This window comes from Schistocerca serialis, chromosome 7 (genome assembly GCF_023864345.2).
Source record: "Schistocerca serialis cubense isolate TAMUIC-IGC-003099 chromosome 7, iqSchSeri2.2, whole genome shotgun sequence".
Classification (NCBI taxonomy): Eukaryota; Metazoa; Arthropoda; class Insecta; order Orthoptera; family Acrididae; genus Schistocerca; species Schistocerca serialis.
This window is the reverse complement of record NC_064644.1, coordinates 370,071,812-370,087,416: the sequence shown is the minus strand read 5'-3', so window position 1 is coordinate 370,087,416 and position 15,605 is coordinate 370,071,812. Positions and strand designations below refer to the sequence as shown.

General features: G+C 40.9%; 1 protein-coding gene across 3 annotated transcripts in view; it reads right to left on the bottom strand.

Moving 5' to 3' along the window:
* LOC126412480 (protein FAM114A2) overlaps nt 1-9,416 on the bottom strand; it is a 69,042-nt gene extending 59,626 nt beyond the window's left edge. Inside the window, exon 1 of one of the 3 annotated variants that reach the window (XM_050082098.1) lies at nt 9,281-9,416. Coding sequence is in view for 1 of the 3 variants with exons in the window: in XM_050082097.1 (XP_049938054.1) it covers nt 9,149-9,178 (30 nt within the window). In the remaining 2 variants the exon portion in view is untranslated. Of the gene's footprint in view, nt 1-9,141; nt 9,230-9,280 lie in introns of those variants that run through there. The other 2 variants (XM_050082097.1, XM_050082099.1) reach the window with 2 other exon arrangements.
* Nucleotides 9,417-15,605: the final 6,189 nt, after the last annotated feature.

The window sequence follows — 15,605 nt, the reverse complement described above, 5'->3', positions numbered from 1 at the left end:
CCTGGGATCAGCGAACGTCATGTGGAACAAGTGCGGCAGACTTTCGAACAAAGTCCACAGAAGTCAGTGCGACAGGCAGCACGAGAACTTCGTATGAAACGTTCAACAGTGCACAAAGTGCTTCATCAGAGATTACGTTTGTATGCACATAAAGTGCAGGTTGTGCAAGAAATCAAGCCTGATAATCAACCAAAGTGAGAAGAATTTGCATGTGTCATGTTAGATTGCATTGCCGTGAACGAGACATTTTTATCACGCATGATGTTTACTGACGAGGCAACCTTTCATGTGTCAGGGGCTGTCAATCATCACAATGTGCGCATTTGGGTGTCCGAAAATTCACATGCACCTAGGGAACACATGCGCGACAGCCGAAAGTTAATGTTTGGTGTGGTTTGATGATAAATCACATTGTTGGGCCATTTTTCTTCAGGAGCCGACTGTGGATGGAGCCATCTACCTGGACATGTTGGAACAATTTGCTGTGCCACAGATAACAGACCTGCAGCCAAATGTGATGTTTCAACAGGACGGTGCACCACCCCATTGGAGCCTTGATGTCCGAAAATTTTTAAATGACACATTCCCACAGCGATGGATTGGTCGTGGAGGTCCAATTCTTTGGCCGCCACGTTCGCCCGACATAACCCCCTTGATTTTTTCTTGTGGGGTTATGTGAAAGACCGGGTATATGCTACACTGGTAAAGGACCTGCAAGACTTGAAACAGTGCATAAGAATTGTCATCAACTCTGTCACGGAACAGATGCTCCGCTACACATGGCACGAAATTGATTATAGACTTGATATTCTTCGCGGCTACCCGTGACGCCCATGTTCAAGTGTACTGAACCGTCCACCTGTGTATGAAAACTTGATGAACTGCTATATAATTTCCCTGTATTTGTTAGTCAATAAATTGTGTTTCCTCTCAGACTTTATGAGTTCAAATGTTGGAGTCTCATTGTGAACACCCTGTATAGTATCCACCACACAAATGTGAGAGCAGCGATGCAGCATGCTTCACTTGGTGATTCTTGATTGGCAAAGCACTGTGCATAATAAACTAACATGGAAAACAGAGAACTAACTTTGGTAACTTCTGTTTTAAGGGAATTAGGCAGTGTCTAACACACATTTCTCTTGCTAACGTTTTGTCTCCCAGTGCTAGGTACATAGTCAGGGTCAACAAAGACTCAACTAGCAGTTTAAAACTTTCATAAGCAAACTGCTATCAGAGTCCTCACAGCCTTTGATGATACTTCCATTAAGTGATGAACCACTGCACTCAGAAATATGCCTTGGAGCACAGCCTATAGGCTGTAAAACAAAGATTGCCAAGGAAGCAAACACTGGCCATGTAAGAGCATTCTGTAAAATCTTTAAACCAACAATTAAAAACTTTTATATTACTCACAGCTTCAAAATTCTCCATGTTTTATGACAGATGAGCTGTCCTGCAAATATATGGACTGTACAATGGTATGCTGAAAAGTAATGTGTCTGAGCTTTTTATGAGAAAACCCTTAAAGATTTTTATATAAAACAAACATTTACATTCTAGCATGTATTCTTCTTGTCTACATATTTGCAGCCCTCGGCCACTAGAGGGCTCCAAATTGTAGTGTGTAACATGACGGTATGCAATGAGGGGCAGTCAAATGAAAATCAAACACCCACCACAAAGAGACCATGGAACAGTTCCATCTCAAAGTAATAATCACATGTATTATGATACTTATTCCACTGGCAGACAAGATTATCAATTTCTGTTTCATAGGATGCAATCGGCCACTGACAGATCCACAGTTACACACATATTCACACATTCACATCAGACAGAGACCAATGTCTATGCATGTCTCTCTTCAGGTTGCCAAATATACGAAAATCACATGGTGAAAGACCCAGGCTGTGCAGAGAATGTTGCAGTGTTTCCCAACCAAATCACTGAACTGATAGCAGTTGGCAGGTATTATTGTGCAACAGGAAAGTTCTGTTTGACAGCATTCTTGCAGCCTGAGGGCAAATGGCATAGTCAACCAGTGGAAATATCCCATATCTCCTCCACCAAATAAATCCAATGCTGTTCACACAAGTTCTGATAAGGTCTGATGACCACCTCCTTTGACTGCGGGGGTCCTCTGTTCGCCAAGTTCCTCGAGCATGACACCACAATCAATGCACAGTGCTGTGAAGACACTTTGCAGAACCTGCAGTGTGTCATAAAGCAAAATTCCCAGGAATGCTGCCAGATGGAATCACCCTACTGCACAATAACACTTGGCCCCAAATGCCGAAGGCTACACTTCAGCAATTTGGTTGGGAAATACTGCAGCACTCTCAATACAGCTTGGAACTTTCACAAAGTGTTGTTCACATCTTTGGTAATCTGAACAAAAACAGGGATGGACATTGGTTTCAGTCAGAGTGTGTGTGGTTATGTATCCACCAGCACCTGGCCACATTCTACAAAACAGGAATTGATTGTCTCGATTCCCAGTGGAATAAATGTCTTAAAGTATGTAGTGATTACTTGTAAATGGAGCCATTACATGACCCATTGTGGTCGGTACTGGTTTCATTTGACTTCTCCTTACCGAGTGAGGTGACACAGTGGTTAGCACACAGGACTCGCATTCGAGAGGACAACAGTTCAAACCCCAAGTCCAGCCATCCTGATTTAGGTTTTCCATGATTTCCCTAAATCGCTTCAGACAAATGGCGGGACGGTTCCTTTGCAAGGGCATGGCCACCTTCTTTCCTCATACTTCTCTAATCCTATGGGACTGATGACCTCGCTGTTTGGTCCCATCCCCGAATCAACCAACCAACTTCTCCTTACATGCCAGTGTATGGGAAACAGCATGTTGTAATCGAGTTTCAAATTCAAAGCGTTTGCCTTCACATGGAGCACCATCTCCTTCAGTATGACAATCCCAAGCCAAACATGAGAACTGTGACATCTACAACAATCTGATACCTAGGTACTACTGTCATCAATCACACTCCATATAGTCCCAACTTGGCTCCATCTGATTTTCATCTGCTTCCGAAATGTAAGACAATGACTTTGAGAACTCTATTTTGGAAGTGACAAAATGGTGCAAGCAGAGTTGACGTGGCTTGGTCAACAAAGTCAAACATTCTAGTGTGACAGTACCAACAAACTGGTCTCTTGTTGGAAGAAATGTGTTCATCACCAAGGTGAACAATTTGAGAAATAAATACATGGATATGAAGAATAAAAATAAGAATGTTAATAACATTTGTTTTATTTAAAAAAGTAAGTGTTTTCACATAAAATGTTCCGAGGCAACATTTTTTGGCACACCCTCGAACAGTGCTTGGAAAAAAAGTGCTTGTACTGTATATTTTGGCCGAAAGTCCCCTTTTGGGAAATTTGGCCCTCAGGTTCAAGTGTCTCTACTTGATGCCACTTTAGTGACTTGCATGTTGATGAATAAAAACAACACAATACCCATCCCCTGAGCTGAGAAAATCTCTGACCCAGGACCCTCACATGCCATTCAGCCATGCTGACCAGTCAGTTACTCAGCTACAGAAGCAGACAACTACTTGGAACATAGATTATGTTTCCAGAATTTTTTTAAAAAGGAGACTGTGCGTGAACCCAAACAACCAACACACTTTTCATTCACTTTAATTTTTTTCTTTTTTTTGGGTCAAGACAATAGGTTAGTGCAGAGTCAACAGTGTGGTCAGCATCCACATCTACATCTGTTGTTTGTCATCATCATATTTTTCGGTCCAAAGACTGGTTTAATTCAGCTCTCTATTTATACTCTGCAAACCACTGTGAACTGCATGGTAGAGGGTATGTCCCATCGCACCAGTTATTAAGGTTTGTTCCCATTCCATTCAAGAAGAATGAATGTTTGAATGAACATTAAATGCTAAAATGCCAGACTGAACTGTTTTTTTTGTCTCACATTAAAAACATTTGTCTTCATGCCCCAACAACTCTGCCAAATCCACCCACACTTTCCATGTAGGCTCCATAAAATTTCATTACCTGTCTTTGCATAGGAAGACACATGCAGATGGATTTGATGGAGCCAGTTGGGCATGAAGAGACCAGTTTTAAAGTAATACAGAGGCCATTCAGTTCGACATCTAACATCTGTTAACTTTTAATACTTGAAGATTCTCTTAAATAACGAATCTGAGGATGAGACCTTGCTTCTCAAACCACGTCATTTGACAAGAAGGTATTAATGCTGTCAAAGACTGAGCAATTCCACTAAGGCCTTCACATGCAGGCATTATCCTCCAAACCCACTCCACATACATAACTTTTCGAGTTGCTGGTATACAGTCAGTCAAATTAAAATGAGACAAATGGAAAAAAGTAAGTAAACTCTTCATTATTTCAAAAGTAATCACCTTAATTATTAATACATTCAGTCCACTGTGCAACACCTTCCTGGAAAAATGTTTACAGTTGCTACAGAATCTTGACTGTACCCAGACGTGCATCCATTTGTCTGAAGCAAATTTATGACCACAAATGTCTTTTCTTCAGGGCTCCAAAAATATGGAAACCACATGGGGAGAGATCAGGACTGCAGGGAGGATGTGTAAGGGTTCCCTCTTACACATCCTCGATACAAAACTCATCTCACCCATGTTATTTCCAGTTTTGGGGCCCTGAAGAAAGACATCCATGGCTGTCAATTTGCTTCAGACGAAGACAACTATGGTTCTGCAGGCAACCGTAAATATTTTTCCATGAAGATAGTTACCATCTTGTATCACAGTGGGATAAAAATATTAACTGTTATGGCAATTACTTTTTAAATAATGAGTAGTTAGCGTAATTTTTTTTTCAACATGTTTCATTTTCATTTGAGTGCCCCTTTCACATAAGTATTCCCCTGCCATATCCACACACCTCTAATTCTCAAAACACCCCCTGAAACCAGCTGCAAAAGAGCATCTCCCCCATTCCCCTCCAACACCTAATATCCAATACCACCCGCAGATTTTAAGAACTTAACCATGTCCTTTGACAGAGCTTTGACTACGTCTAAACTGGTATGAAGGACAAGGATTTAACTATATCTCTAACGCTTTTGCTTTGCAGGTGAAATTGCACTGTGTCCTGAAATAAGGACCATCCCTTTCAAAAGTCTTAACTCCCCCCCCCCCCTTCCTAACTGGTAGTCCACCAGTCACCAAGTCTATGAAATTTAACTGCCCATTCTTACACCATGGTTACTCCAACTCCTAATAACATCACCTCAGGTGCAACACTTGCCCTACATACCAACACTGCAATTTTCATTCTACTTTCATCATATGCATGTATCACCCATCAAGCACAGCCTTTTATGTGGACCTGAGAACTGACACTACCAAAGAGTGACTGCAGGCACAGTTGACTACTCAGGTACCCCCCCCCCCCCCCTCCAGTATAATTCTTTACATTCATCATTTGATCTCGCAATCCTCCCGACACCAATCTCCAATAGCACTTGTCACCCATCTCCACCTCAGGCCCCACACCTTTTACTCCACTCCCAATGCACTTTAAATTTAAATGCTATTCATTAAGCTACACCAACTTTATTATTTCAGTGGTCCCCTCTCCCCCCTCATACTCTGTTCTATCACCAATTTCACAGGAAAATGGTGGATTTAAGGAATAAAATGATTTTAGAAGTAGATAGAGCACAATAGATTATTTATTAGTTGTGAAAAATATTAAAAAATGGAACGTGTATTATCAACTACTACTTTGCCTAGGATTCTTGCATTTTGAAAAACTTTTGCACTGGCTTCAATAAAATTTGTATAAATGGTCCTGGAGAAACAATACTGATTCCCATTAGAGTTCATCAGTGTAGCAGGGCACTCAACTGAAAGCGGAGCCAAACAAGGACACTCCACCTGTAAAACTATTTCCTAAACAAAATTTACAAATCCACAAACTGGTATGAAGAACACAGCATATGCATTACTGAATCTATGTAAATCACCATTGTTTTGAGACTAGCATGATAAACATGGCAAATACATTAATGACTCTACCTGAAAAGTCATTGTTTTGAGGGTGATGTACTAATTACCTAAATGCAGAAGGAATTAACATGACAGAAAATTGCTAGCAATAAGATTAAAACTATTTACAATCAATGCACTTTGAAAGCCTCAGTACCACAAAAGCCACCATTCAAAAGACCTCGTATTTCACCCCACCCCCAAATTTAAGCATGCTGGACTTCTTAAGGGCGTTCTCTCCTCCTGGTCCCTACACAGGGAACATTTTTGCTGCCAATCCTACAAATCAGATTCAAATTGAAAACAATACTGAAACCTGCCTTACTCAATTTAGTCCTCCACCTAACCATAATCTATCCCAAATCATCCCCTCATAACTTTCCAGACTTTTCTACCCTTAAACCATGCCGCACATCATTCCTCATATCCCTCAACAGAAAAACCAATGTCATATATGCAAAAAGAAATGCAATCCATTAGCTAAAAAAATGTTCTTGACTACCTGCAAATAGGCTCCATCACTGTTGTTATCAGCCGCAGGGATTACTATGCTGAAGGCTTCCACCAGCTGTCAGACACAACCACCTTTTGGCCTTGCTACAGTGACCCCATTCCAGAAGTACATGATCTCCAATCCCTCCTCAAATCCCTATGTCCATCCTAGAACCTCTCCCCCCAGATTTCTCTGCTCATCCCCCCCCCCCCCCCCCCACCCATAGATATCTACCTGCTTCCATCAATTCAGAGCACATCACTGTCACTATATGCTGCAACCTCTTAGATAAAATCTCTGCCCTTGTGGACCAACACCTTCAGCCTGTTAAATGTAACCTATCCTCCTATATAAAAGAGACTACACGCTTCCTCCACTGTCTCTCCGAAGTTCCTGTCCTTTTACTGTCTGAACCCGTGCCCATCACTGTCAATGCCACCTCACTCTCCACCAACATTTCCAAAGCCCATGGCCTTACTGCCATTGAGCACTATGTACCTCAGCACCCAAATGATTTCACAACAACAACCTTCTTGCTGGTGATCATAACCAATTATATCCTCACCCACAATGACTTCTATGTGAAGGCATCACTTACAGACAAATCGACAACACAGCCACAGGCACCCCCATCACACCATCTTCTGGTGCCTATTCATGGGTAATCTACAGAAATTCTTCCTAGCCACCCGAAAATCCTAAATACCTGACCTCAGACAGATTCCCTGATGACATTGCCACAATTTGGACAGAGGATTAAGATAGCCTAAACATTCTCCCTCATTCACTTTGCCGGACCCCCCCCCCCCCCCCCCCCCAAAAAAAAAAAAAAAAAAAAAAAAAAAAAAAAACACCCTCCTCAATGTTGACCTCCACCTCGTAGGTGGTTAAATCAGTACCTCTGTCCACATCAAACCTTCCCTTCCATACAACCAAGCTACTCATAGCCATCGCGTCTGTAGTGACAAGCAGTCCCCCTCCAAATATTCTGAGCATCTCACTAATGCCTCCACTGATCAAAATTTCACTGACTGAAATTACACTCCCCTGATTGTCCAGAAACAGATCTCCCAAACTTTGTCTTCCCAGTCACCGGCATACCCACTGACCAACCAAAAAGGAGCATCCTCCTCACGACTCCATAACACCCAGGACTGGAACAAACGAATCATGTTCTCCAGAGTTTAGAATATCCTTATCAATAACCATTCCACCCCTGATCCCAGTCCCTTGGACCATATCTTACATTTCTGCTAAAAACCAAAATGCAGACCTGTCCATACATACTCCCATTACCACCTAATCCAGTCCTGTTACAGTCTTTCCTTGCACCATCAAAGACAGGACCACCTGTGAAAGCAGAAATGTTGTCAGCCAAATTAGCTGCAGCATTCTATGCGAGCATGACCACTAAAAGCTGTCCGTCTGCACAAACAGTATCTACCAAACAGTGGTAAAGAGACAGCTGGACTATGTCGTTGCTGAGTATGCTATGCAATATGACAGGCTTTACTTCAATGAATGCTCTACACCCTGAGCCATTTACACTATTCCCATCAAAATGAGCTTTTCTGAATGGTGCAGATGGGAATTCTCCCTGCAACGTATCCTGCACTTCTGTAACCTCATACCCTTCGCTAGTCCCTGTCCTCTACCTCTCCCTATTCCCTTCTGTGCTCCACACTAGGTTCATATTTGTGGCACATCTCAACTGCATAGTTCTTTCCTCCTCTCCACCTGATACATTTCAGCAATCTACCTTTAAATGTGCCTGCATGCTGCTCAATGCCTCCTTTACATGGTGAGCAGCAATCTATTCTAATTCAGTTTGTTGTATCAAGAAGACTGTAAAAATTAACAAAGATACAGAAGCAGCTGACAATCTTCTTTTTATATTTAGGGTGGTTAAAGACTCAATTGTACAGCTAAAGCAGCAAAAAAGAAAATCTTCAACCTTTCAATGGCAGGTTCCACAAAGTTAACGAATTAGTGCACACACATAAATCCAAATAACATTTATTTATTACAACCACACAACATGAAAGACATACGAGCAATATCATCAATAAGAATACATATTCCATCACGTCTTCTGTTCGATAATTTCTAAGACGCGCATATACAGGATATTATCAGTGCAACTATCCAATTAAAAAAACTACCACCAAAACACCCATCAGAATCTCCACTTTTCTGCAGGCCTAGAAGAACAAGTTTCTAAAATAATAAAATGCAGCAGGTCGTGTGACATAAATCACTGTATACGCCATGAACTTTTTTTCCTTTCTTTTTTTCGCAGACTGTAATACATGTCCAATGGATCTCAAAATATCAAATGTGGAATGAATAAAGAACAGTAGGCAATATTTAACTGTCCTGATCAACATCTAACGTGACACATATTAAATAGGCGAGAGTTTTTCCTTACAAGCTCGACGGAATGAAGTAAGTACACAAATAAATATAAATATCTGAGGAATAGTTATTAAAATTGTACGGGTAAGCAATAACTGACTGCACTGTACACAACAATTTACAAGTAACATACGGTATTAAATATTTTATATTCTAATAAAATCAAATCCATGCTGTTCCTGAAATAATGTTACATTCCATATTTCATACGTCTTACTAAATGGGATCTTCTAACAGTTCCACGCATTGCAATTGACAACACATCTGCGGAGATTATTGCGACAGATTTAATGAGTCACCATACGAAAATGTAAATTCATGACGATAATTAGAGTATCATTACGCACACCTTTTTTCCTTTTCAGATCTATGGCTGATAAACGTTAATTCGTAAAACACAGCTTTCTATCATCAAATTATAACTAAATAGCAGACTACACCACAGATGTGACATTTACACATCTCCAACAGGTTCCTCGTAAACCAGAGATATCTTGGGGAAGCAAACGCGTGACAAAACACACAAGACAAACAAGTGGCGTGACAATTTAAACTAATAATCCTAGCCAAATGACAGGGTTTTCAGTACAGCACCATCTAAAATGGTTCGGATAAGAATGCTTTGGCAGTAAAGCAACTCCAAGAATTAAGTGAAAGGAATATAAATCATAAATAATGGATCGGAAAGTGGTTGACGTGTATAAGCGAAATGTTAGTTTGAAATACGATGATGAGAACGGATAGCCAGTCTTGTAGCAAAATTTGAGATATGCTTTATTCAATTTCATGAAAATATCATTTCCTGCCTTCACTCTTTCGTTAAGTGAATGTAATATGTATAGTTGGCGTTTAGATTTTCATGTCCCAATAAAAGTAATTTAAATTAAATAGAAACTTCTTTCACAAATCCAATTTTAAGATATTTAGGCACAATTATAAGAATATGGTGTCATTAGCAGAATTGGAATATATTACCAATACTGAATGATATACTCTAAGGATTAAAGAACTGGAAGAGAAATCACAAATTTTAAACGCAGAAGTGAATGACTAACTGAAGTAACCTGTGGGTGTCTTTTACATTAAAGGCCTACATTACTTACGTTGTATTACACGGCCCAAGTAGTGAGGATTCTCTGATCTGCAGAAAGCACTCGAAAACATACGTTTTATGAAATGACTTAGCATAACGAGGCACTATAGTACTACATTACTAATCGTATTTACGAAATAACTTATTACATTAAGAGCTTATGTGAAAACACTTCTCAGTGAGGTAGAAGGAGTTTCCCGATCTAAAGTCTTAGAGTATACCTCATTATCTGCAACATGATCAACGTGCTCTTGACAGGGTGTTGAATACAATTGTACCCACGTGTTTGATCCTTTTCTGTCCTAATGGTAACTCCTTCATGTATTTCTTCTGGTTTCTGAAAAAAACTATCACATTAATTTGAATTTCTCCAAATTAATTGTTATGTAAATCATAATAAATGTAAAACTGAACACTAAATTAATTTTTTATTTTTAAATCATTTATGGCAGTAATCCAACAAATAAATGTGTTATGTAAATTGAAGTTGGAGAGAGGAGAAATGAAAGGGAAGGGACTATTGATGTCAGCTGCTTCAGGACTTTATGCGGAATCAGCGGCAGTGAATGAAAAAGTGTGTCAGACCAGGATTTGAATAAGGGATCTCCTGTTTACTAAGCCAGTGCATTAACCACTGTGCCACCCAAATAATGTGTTTACCGCAAATGTGCGGCCTATCTGGTACGCCCCTCGGCCGATCCACATTCCACCTATCCACAGTCCCAGCACCACCTATTCACAATCCCCATCCACGTCCTCCGTGCTCACTACTTTTATATTCCCACAGGAGGTCAGACGTAATTGTGCATCTGTACTGAAAATGGTGAATTCATTACTCCCTGCGGTGGAACAGTTATACAATTATGCATACACAACCGAATTAATTCGTTTCGTTTATTTTGTCTGTAGAAGTAAAGATGTGAATAATACTACCAATTGTTCACAAAGTTCTCAACCAGGTCGTCCTATTTATGGTCTGGTAGCAGTTGGCAATATTCGGCCCTCTAATTTTTTGTGTCTGGCTCCTGGCAACATTGGCAGTCTAACAATACAATACTCATGTGTACCATAGTCGTTACGAAGTGATTGACATTCTATGCTGTGCCGAAAGATTAAGCACTTCCACTCTCCCTCTCAGCTGTCTCGGCACTGGGAGTTGGAAAATGGAGCTTAGTTTCTCTTCACCTGTATCCCCATGAGAATTCATTAAGTACCTTATGAACAAACTATACTTCAATTACATTGGAATGCCAATACATATGTGTAGAAATTACGAAACCAGAAGAGCAGGGAATAAAGATTGATCAGCCAGAACATTATGACCACCGACCTACTGTCAATGTAAACCTATCCTAGTGATAGCATCATCACCTGGAGAGGAATGACTGCTAGTCAGATACATGCACTGTGCATGTAATATCAGTGACTGTGCTGTCCATCTTTAGAATGGGGGAGGCACGCAATCTATCTGAGTTTGGCCGAGGGCAGATTGTGATGCCCTGGAGGCATGATGCAAGCATTTCAGAAATTGCACGACTTTTTGTGTGTTTGAGGAGTGCCATGGTGAGTGACTTCAACATATGACGAAACCAAGGTGAAACCACGTTCAGACATCATGGAGTTGGTGGCCACCTCTCATTACAGATGTCAGACGTCATAGGCTGCCCAGACTGCTAAAACAGGACTGGCAGTGAAGTGTGGTGGAGCTTACATCAGACTTTAATGCTGGACAGAGAACAAGTGTCTCTGAACACAAAGTGCACACTCCTAATGATGGGTCTCCACAAATGATGATCCATGTATGTGCCAATGTTAACACCACAACATTGGGAACTATGACTCAAATGGCATATGATCATTGGCACTGGACATTGGCACACTGGCGGAACATTGCACTGTCTGATGAATCCCAATACATTCTTGACCATGTGGAATATAGGCTGCGAATCCATCACCTTCCAGGAGAACAGCTCCCTGACACCTGTACTGCAGAACTTAGACAAGCTGGCAACAGCTCCATTAGGCCCTGGGGAACATTCATGTGGGCATCCATGGGTCCAGTGGAGCACGTGCTAAACACCATGATGGCCAAGGAGTATTGTACACTAGTTGCAGACCACTCACATCCCTTCATGACAATCATGTTTCTCAATGGCAGTGGCATTTTTAAGCAAGATAATGCCCCGTGTCACATGGCCAGAAGTGTGATGGAGTGGTTCAAGGAAACCAGTGACAAGTTTCAGATCTGAATCCCATCGAACACATCTGGGATGTAATTGAATGTGTTGCCAGAGCTTATCTGCTTCCTCCCTGGAATTTATGGGAATTAGGTGACTCGGATGTGCAGACATGGTGCTAACCCCCACCAGCTACCTACCAACCCCTGATGTTAGGAAGAACTCGGCTTGGAGCTGGTAAAATTGTTGTTTATTAAAACATGACTGGTTTCGTGCTTCAAGCCAAATCATAAGGTGAACAACATTAAAAGATCATGCACATAGCCTTCGCTTGTAGTCCAAATGTACATTTCAGAGAATATTTTCAGTACTATGGCGAGCGAAAGGTAAAAAAAAAACGTGCTCCATTCTTTTAAATTTGCCTGCATCTGTGTGACAACTGAACAGCTCTGTACAGGCAAAGGCAAAGGCAAAGGCAAAAGCAGGCCGCACGAATGACAAAGATAGGTTCATCGGGTGTTGTGTCTAGTTTAGGGACCACCAGTAATGCATTGGAAAAGGTTAGCTGATGCTGTTTTCACTTCGAAAGTGGCCATACAAATGTACTATCATGCTCAAAAGTATTCAAATGATCTGAATTGAGTTCCCTTATGACAAAGGGGAATGGCCAGATGACTGTCTCGTAAGTATAATAGTATCAATCCGAAAGACTAATAAGCCCAAAAAGTGTGAAGACCACAGGACAATCAGCCTAATGTCGCAGGCAGCAAAAGAAGTTCTTCGAATTCTGAATAGGAGGCTATATTGAACGCTGGAAGAAACACTTGTGAAGAACAATCTGCTTTCATGAGGGGAAAGGGAACACGAGATGCCATTGGACTTCTAAGAACCATTGGCGAAAGATACATAGAAAAGAGCAAAGAAATGTATGCTGTCTCCATAGACCTCGAAAAGGCCTTCGATAGAGTGCAGTGGGATAAGCTATTAGATTTCTTAAAAAAGAAAGGAGTAAAGTGGAAGGATCTTTGAAGACAGCAAGATTGCGAGAGGTTTTAGATAGGGCTGTTGTCTCTCGCCGATCCTATTTAACATCTATCTAAAAGAAGCACTGGAAAATTGTTTGGATGGGACAAAAGGCGTCAGGATCGGTGGGTGGAAAATTGAATGTATAAGACCTGCAGATGAGATGGCGATCCTCGCAGAAAATCAAATGCCAAATGACCCAAATGAAGCCTGTGCAGCCTGTGGTATGAAAATTAATAAAAAGAAAACCAAAAGCATAGCCATAGGTCTAAAGAAAAGAAAAGTGAAAATTTAAGTTGGGATCAGAAATCATACAGCAGGTAAATGCATTCAAGTGTTTGGGAAGTTAGATTGAAGAATACATGGATTGCCAACAAGATATCAAAGTGAGAATGGCTTTGGCGAAAGGGGCATTTCAAAAGTAGAGAAGACTCCAAACTAGTTGTTTAAACAAGGTATTAAGGAAGTGACCGGTTAATTGCTTAATATAGAGCGTGGCCTTGTATGGAGCAGGAACATGGACTTTGAGAAAGTAGAACGAGAAGAGAATTGAAGCTTGTGAAATGTGGATATGGCGTAAAATGGAGAAGATCAGCTAGACTGATAAAGTCAGAAATGAAGAAGTACTGAGGAAAGTTGGAGAAGAACGGAGGACGCTGCTGATGGTGAAGAACAGGAAACTAAGCTGGATAGGCCACAATCTAAGAAGAGATTGCCTTCTAGTAGAGGCAATTCAATGTTTCGTGCCGGGAAAGAGAGGGAAGGGCAGAAGAAGGTTCCAGATGCTGCATGATGTCAGCAGGCCACAAGGAGTGTTCCAAAGAATGAAGAGGAACGTAGAAGACAGAGAAGCATGGAAGGCTATGCAGTCAAAACCTGCCGCAAGGCAGACAACCCAATGATGACGATAATGATTCACCAGTAGCGAGATGTGCGCATGTTTGAACTAAAACTGACGAGATGAAGAGTACAGTGATGACCGGGAACCAAACACCACACGTATCATTATTGACTATACATGAAGGCACTTTTACTACTGAATTCTTTTTTACAAGTAGCTAGAAGTGGCATGTTTGAACTTGAAATGATGTGAAGGAAAGATCTGTGTCCCTCTAGGAATCGAAACTATCACACATCGTTATTGACAATGAATGAAGAGGCGTTGAAACTGAAAATAATTTTCTACCAACAATTAGGTGTGCACATGCTAACTCTTGAAGGGATATCATGAACATTTTTGTGTCAAACAAGGATTTGAGCACTGACATACACCTTAGATGGTGACCTTGAGGAGTTTGGAATCTTCAGCAAACAACTAATTGATGGAGCTATGTCGCCACTAAGTGATAAAACCCCATGAAAGGGATCTCAAGCTGAAATAAAAGGTAGAATAAGTCCCCATAACCTTAAACGCTGTTAAGTTCTTTAACTAACATAAAAATACTAGGGTAATAAAGGTTGATGGTAACAGAGTTTCTACAAGCTACCACTTTGACGCCTATCTCATGGCCCAAACCTGACCTGTAGTCGATAGTACAGGCACATCATTTTTAATGTGCATTTTGAACTATGGTGGAATCGTGTGTTCTTTGTTTGGCGTAACCAAGAGTAAATAGGGACTACTAATGCCTATTAAAATTCGCCTCTTGAAATGGGAATCGAACCCAGTCACTACGCATACAAACCTAGCATCAGGCCCCCATGACTACTGAAATGATAATATGGCTGGGTCATGGTTTTGTCGTAGCACAAGTAGGCCACACTGGATGAAAATTTTGACTTACTGATTCCTTGGAGTGGATAACAGTCTGTTCTGTATATTCGTTTCTTGTTTGATCGAATCGCAACTAACCAGCTGCCTGAGCTATGGAGTGTATACATTCAACTTCATTTTGTAATCACTGGAATAAAACTCCATAACAACCATCTTCACAAACTACCAAGACTATAGGATGTGGAGTTTCGACAGGAACTACTCTGCTGCACTATCCATTCATGGTAAACGTTGCACAGGGCAAAAGAAGCCGAGTTATTTAACCCAATTCTTCCACAATTTAGTAAACAAAAATTCGTCGGCCTGCTAACAATATCAATCTGTTGGAAACTTAGAAATGATTCAATTCATTTTCTAAACCGCCAGTAAAATCAAAACCTTGAATAAATGTTTCTGTGAAGAGCTCGTGGCTCCCTCTCATGACCACAACATTGTCTGCTCCACCGGCCTACGCCCATCTGACACTAGCCAGCGTATGTTCCAGGCGATCGCGACGGATCGCGCCTTGATGTATGGTCTACAGTGCACGTTTCTGCACTCATATTGCCGATCTTAAGGATATTCAATATCATACATTTATTTTCAGGGTAAAATATTTTCTATTAAC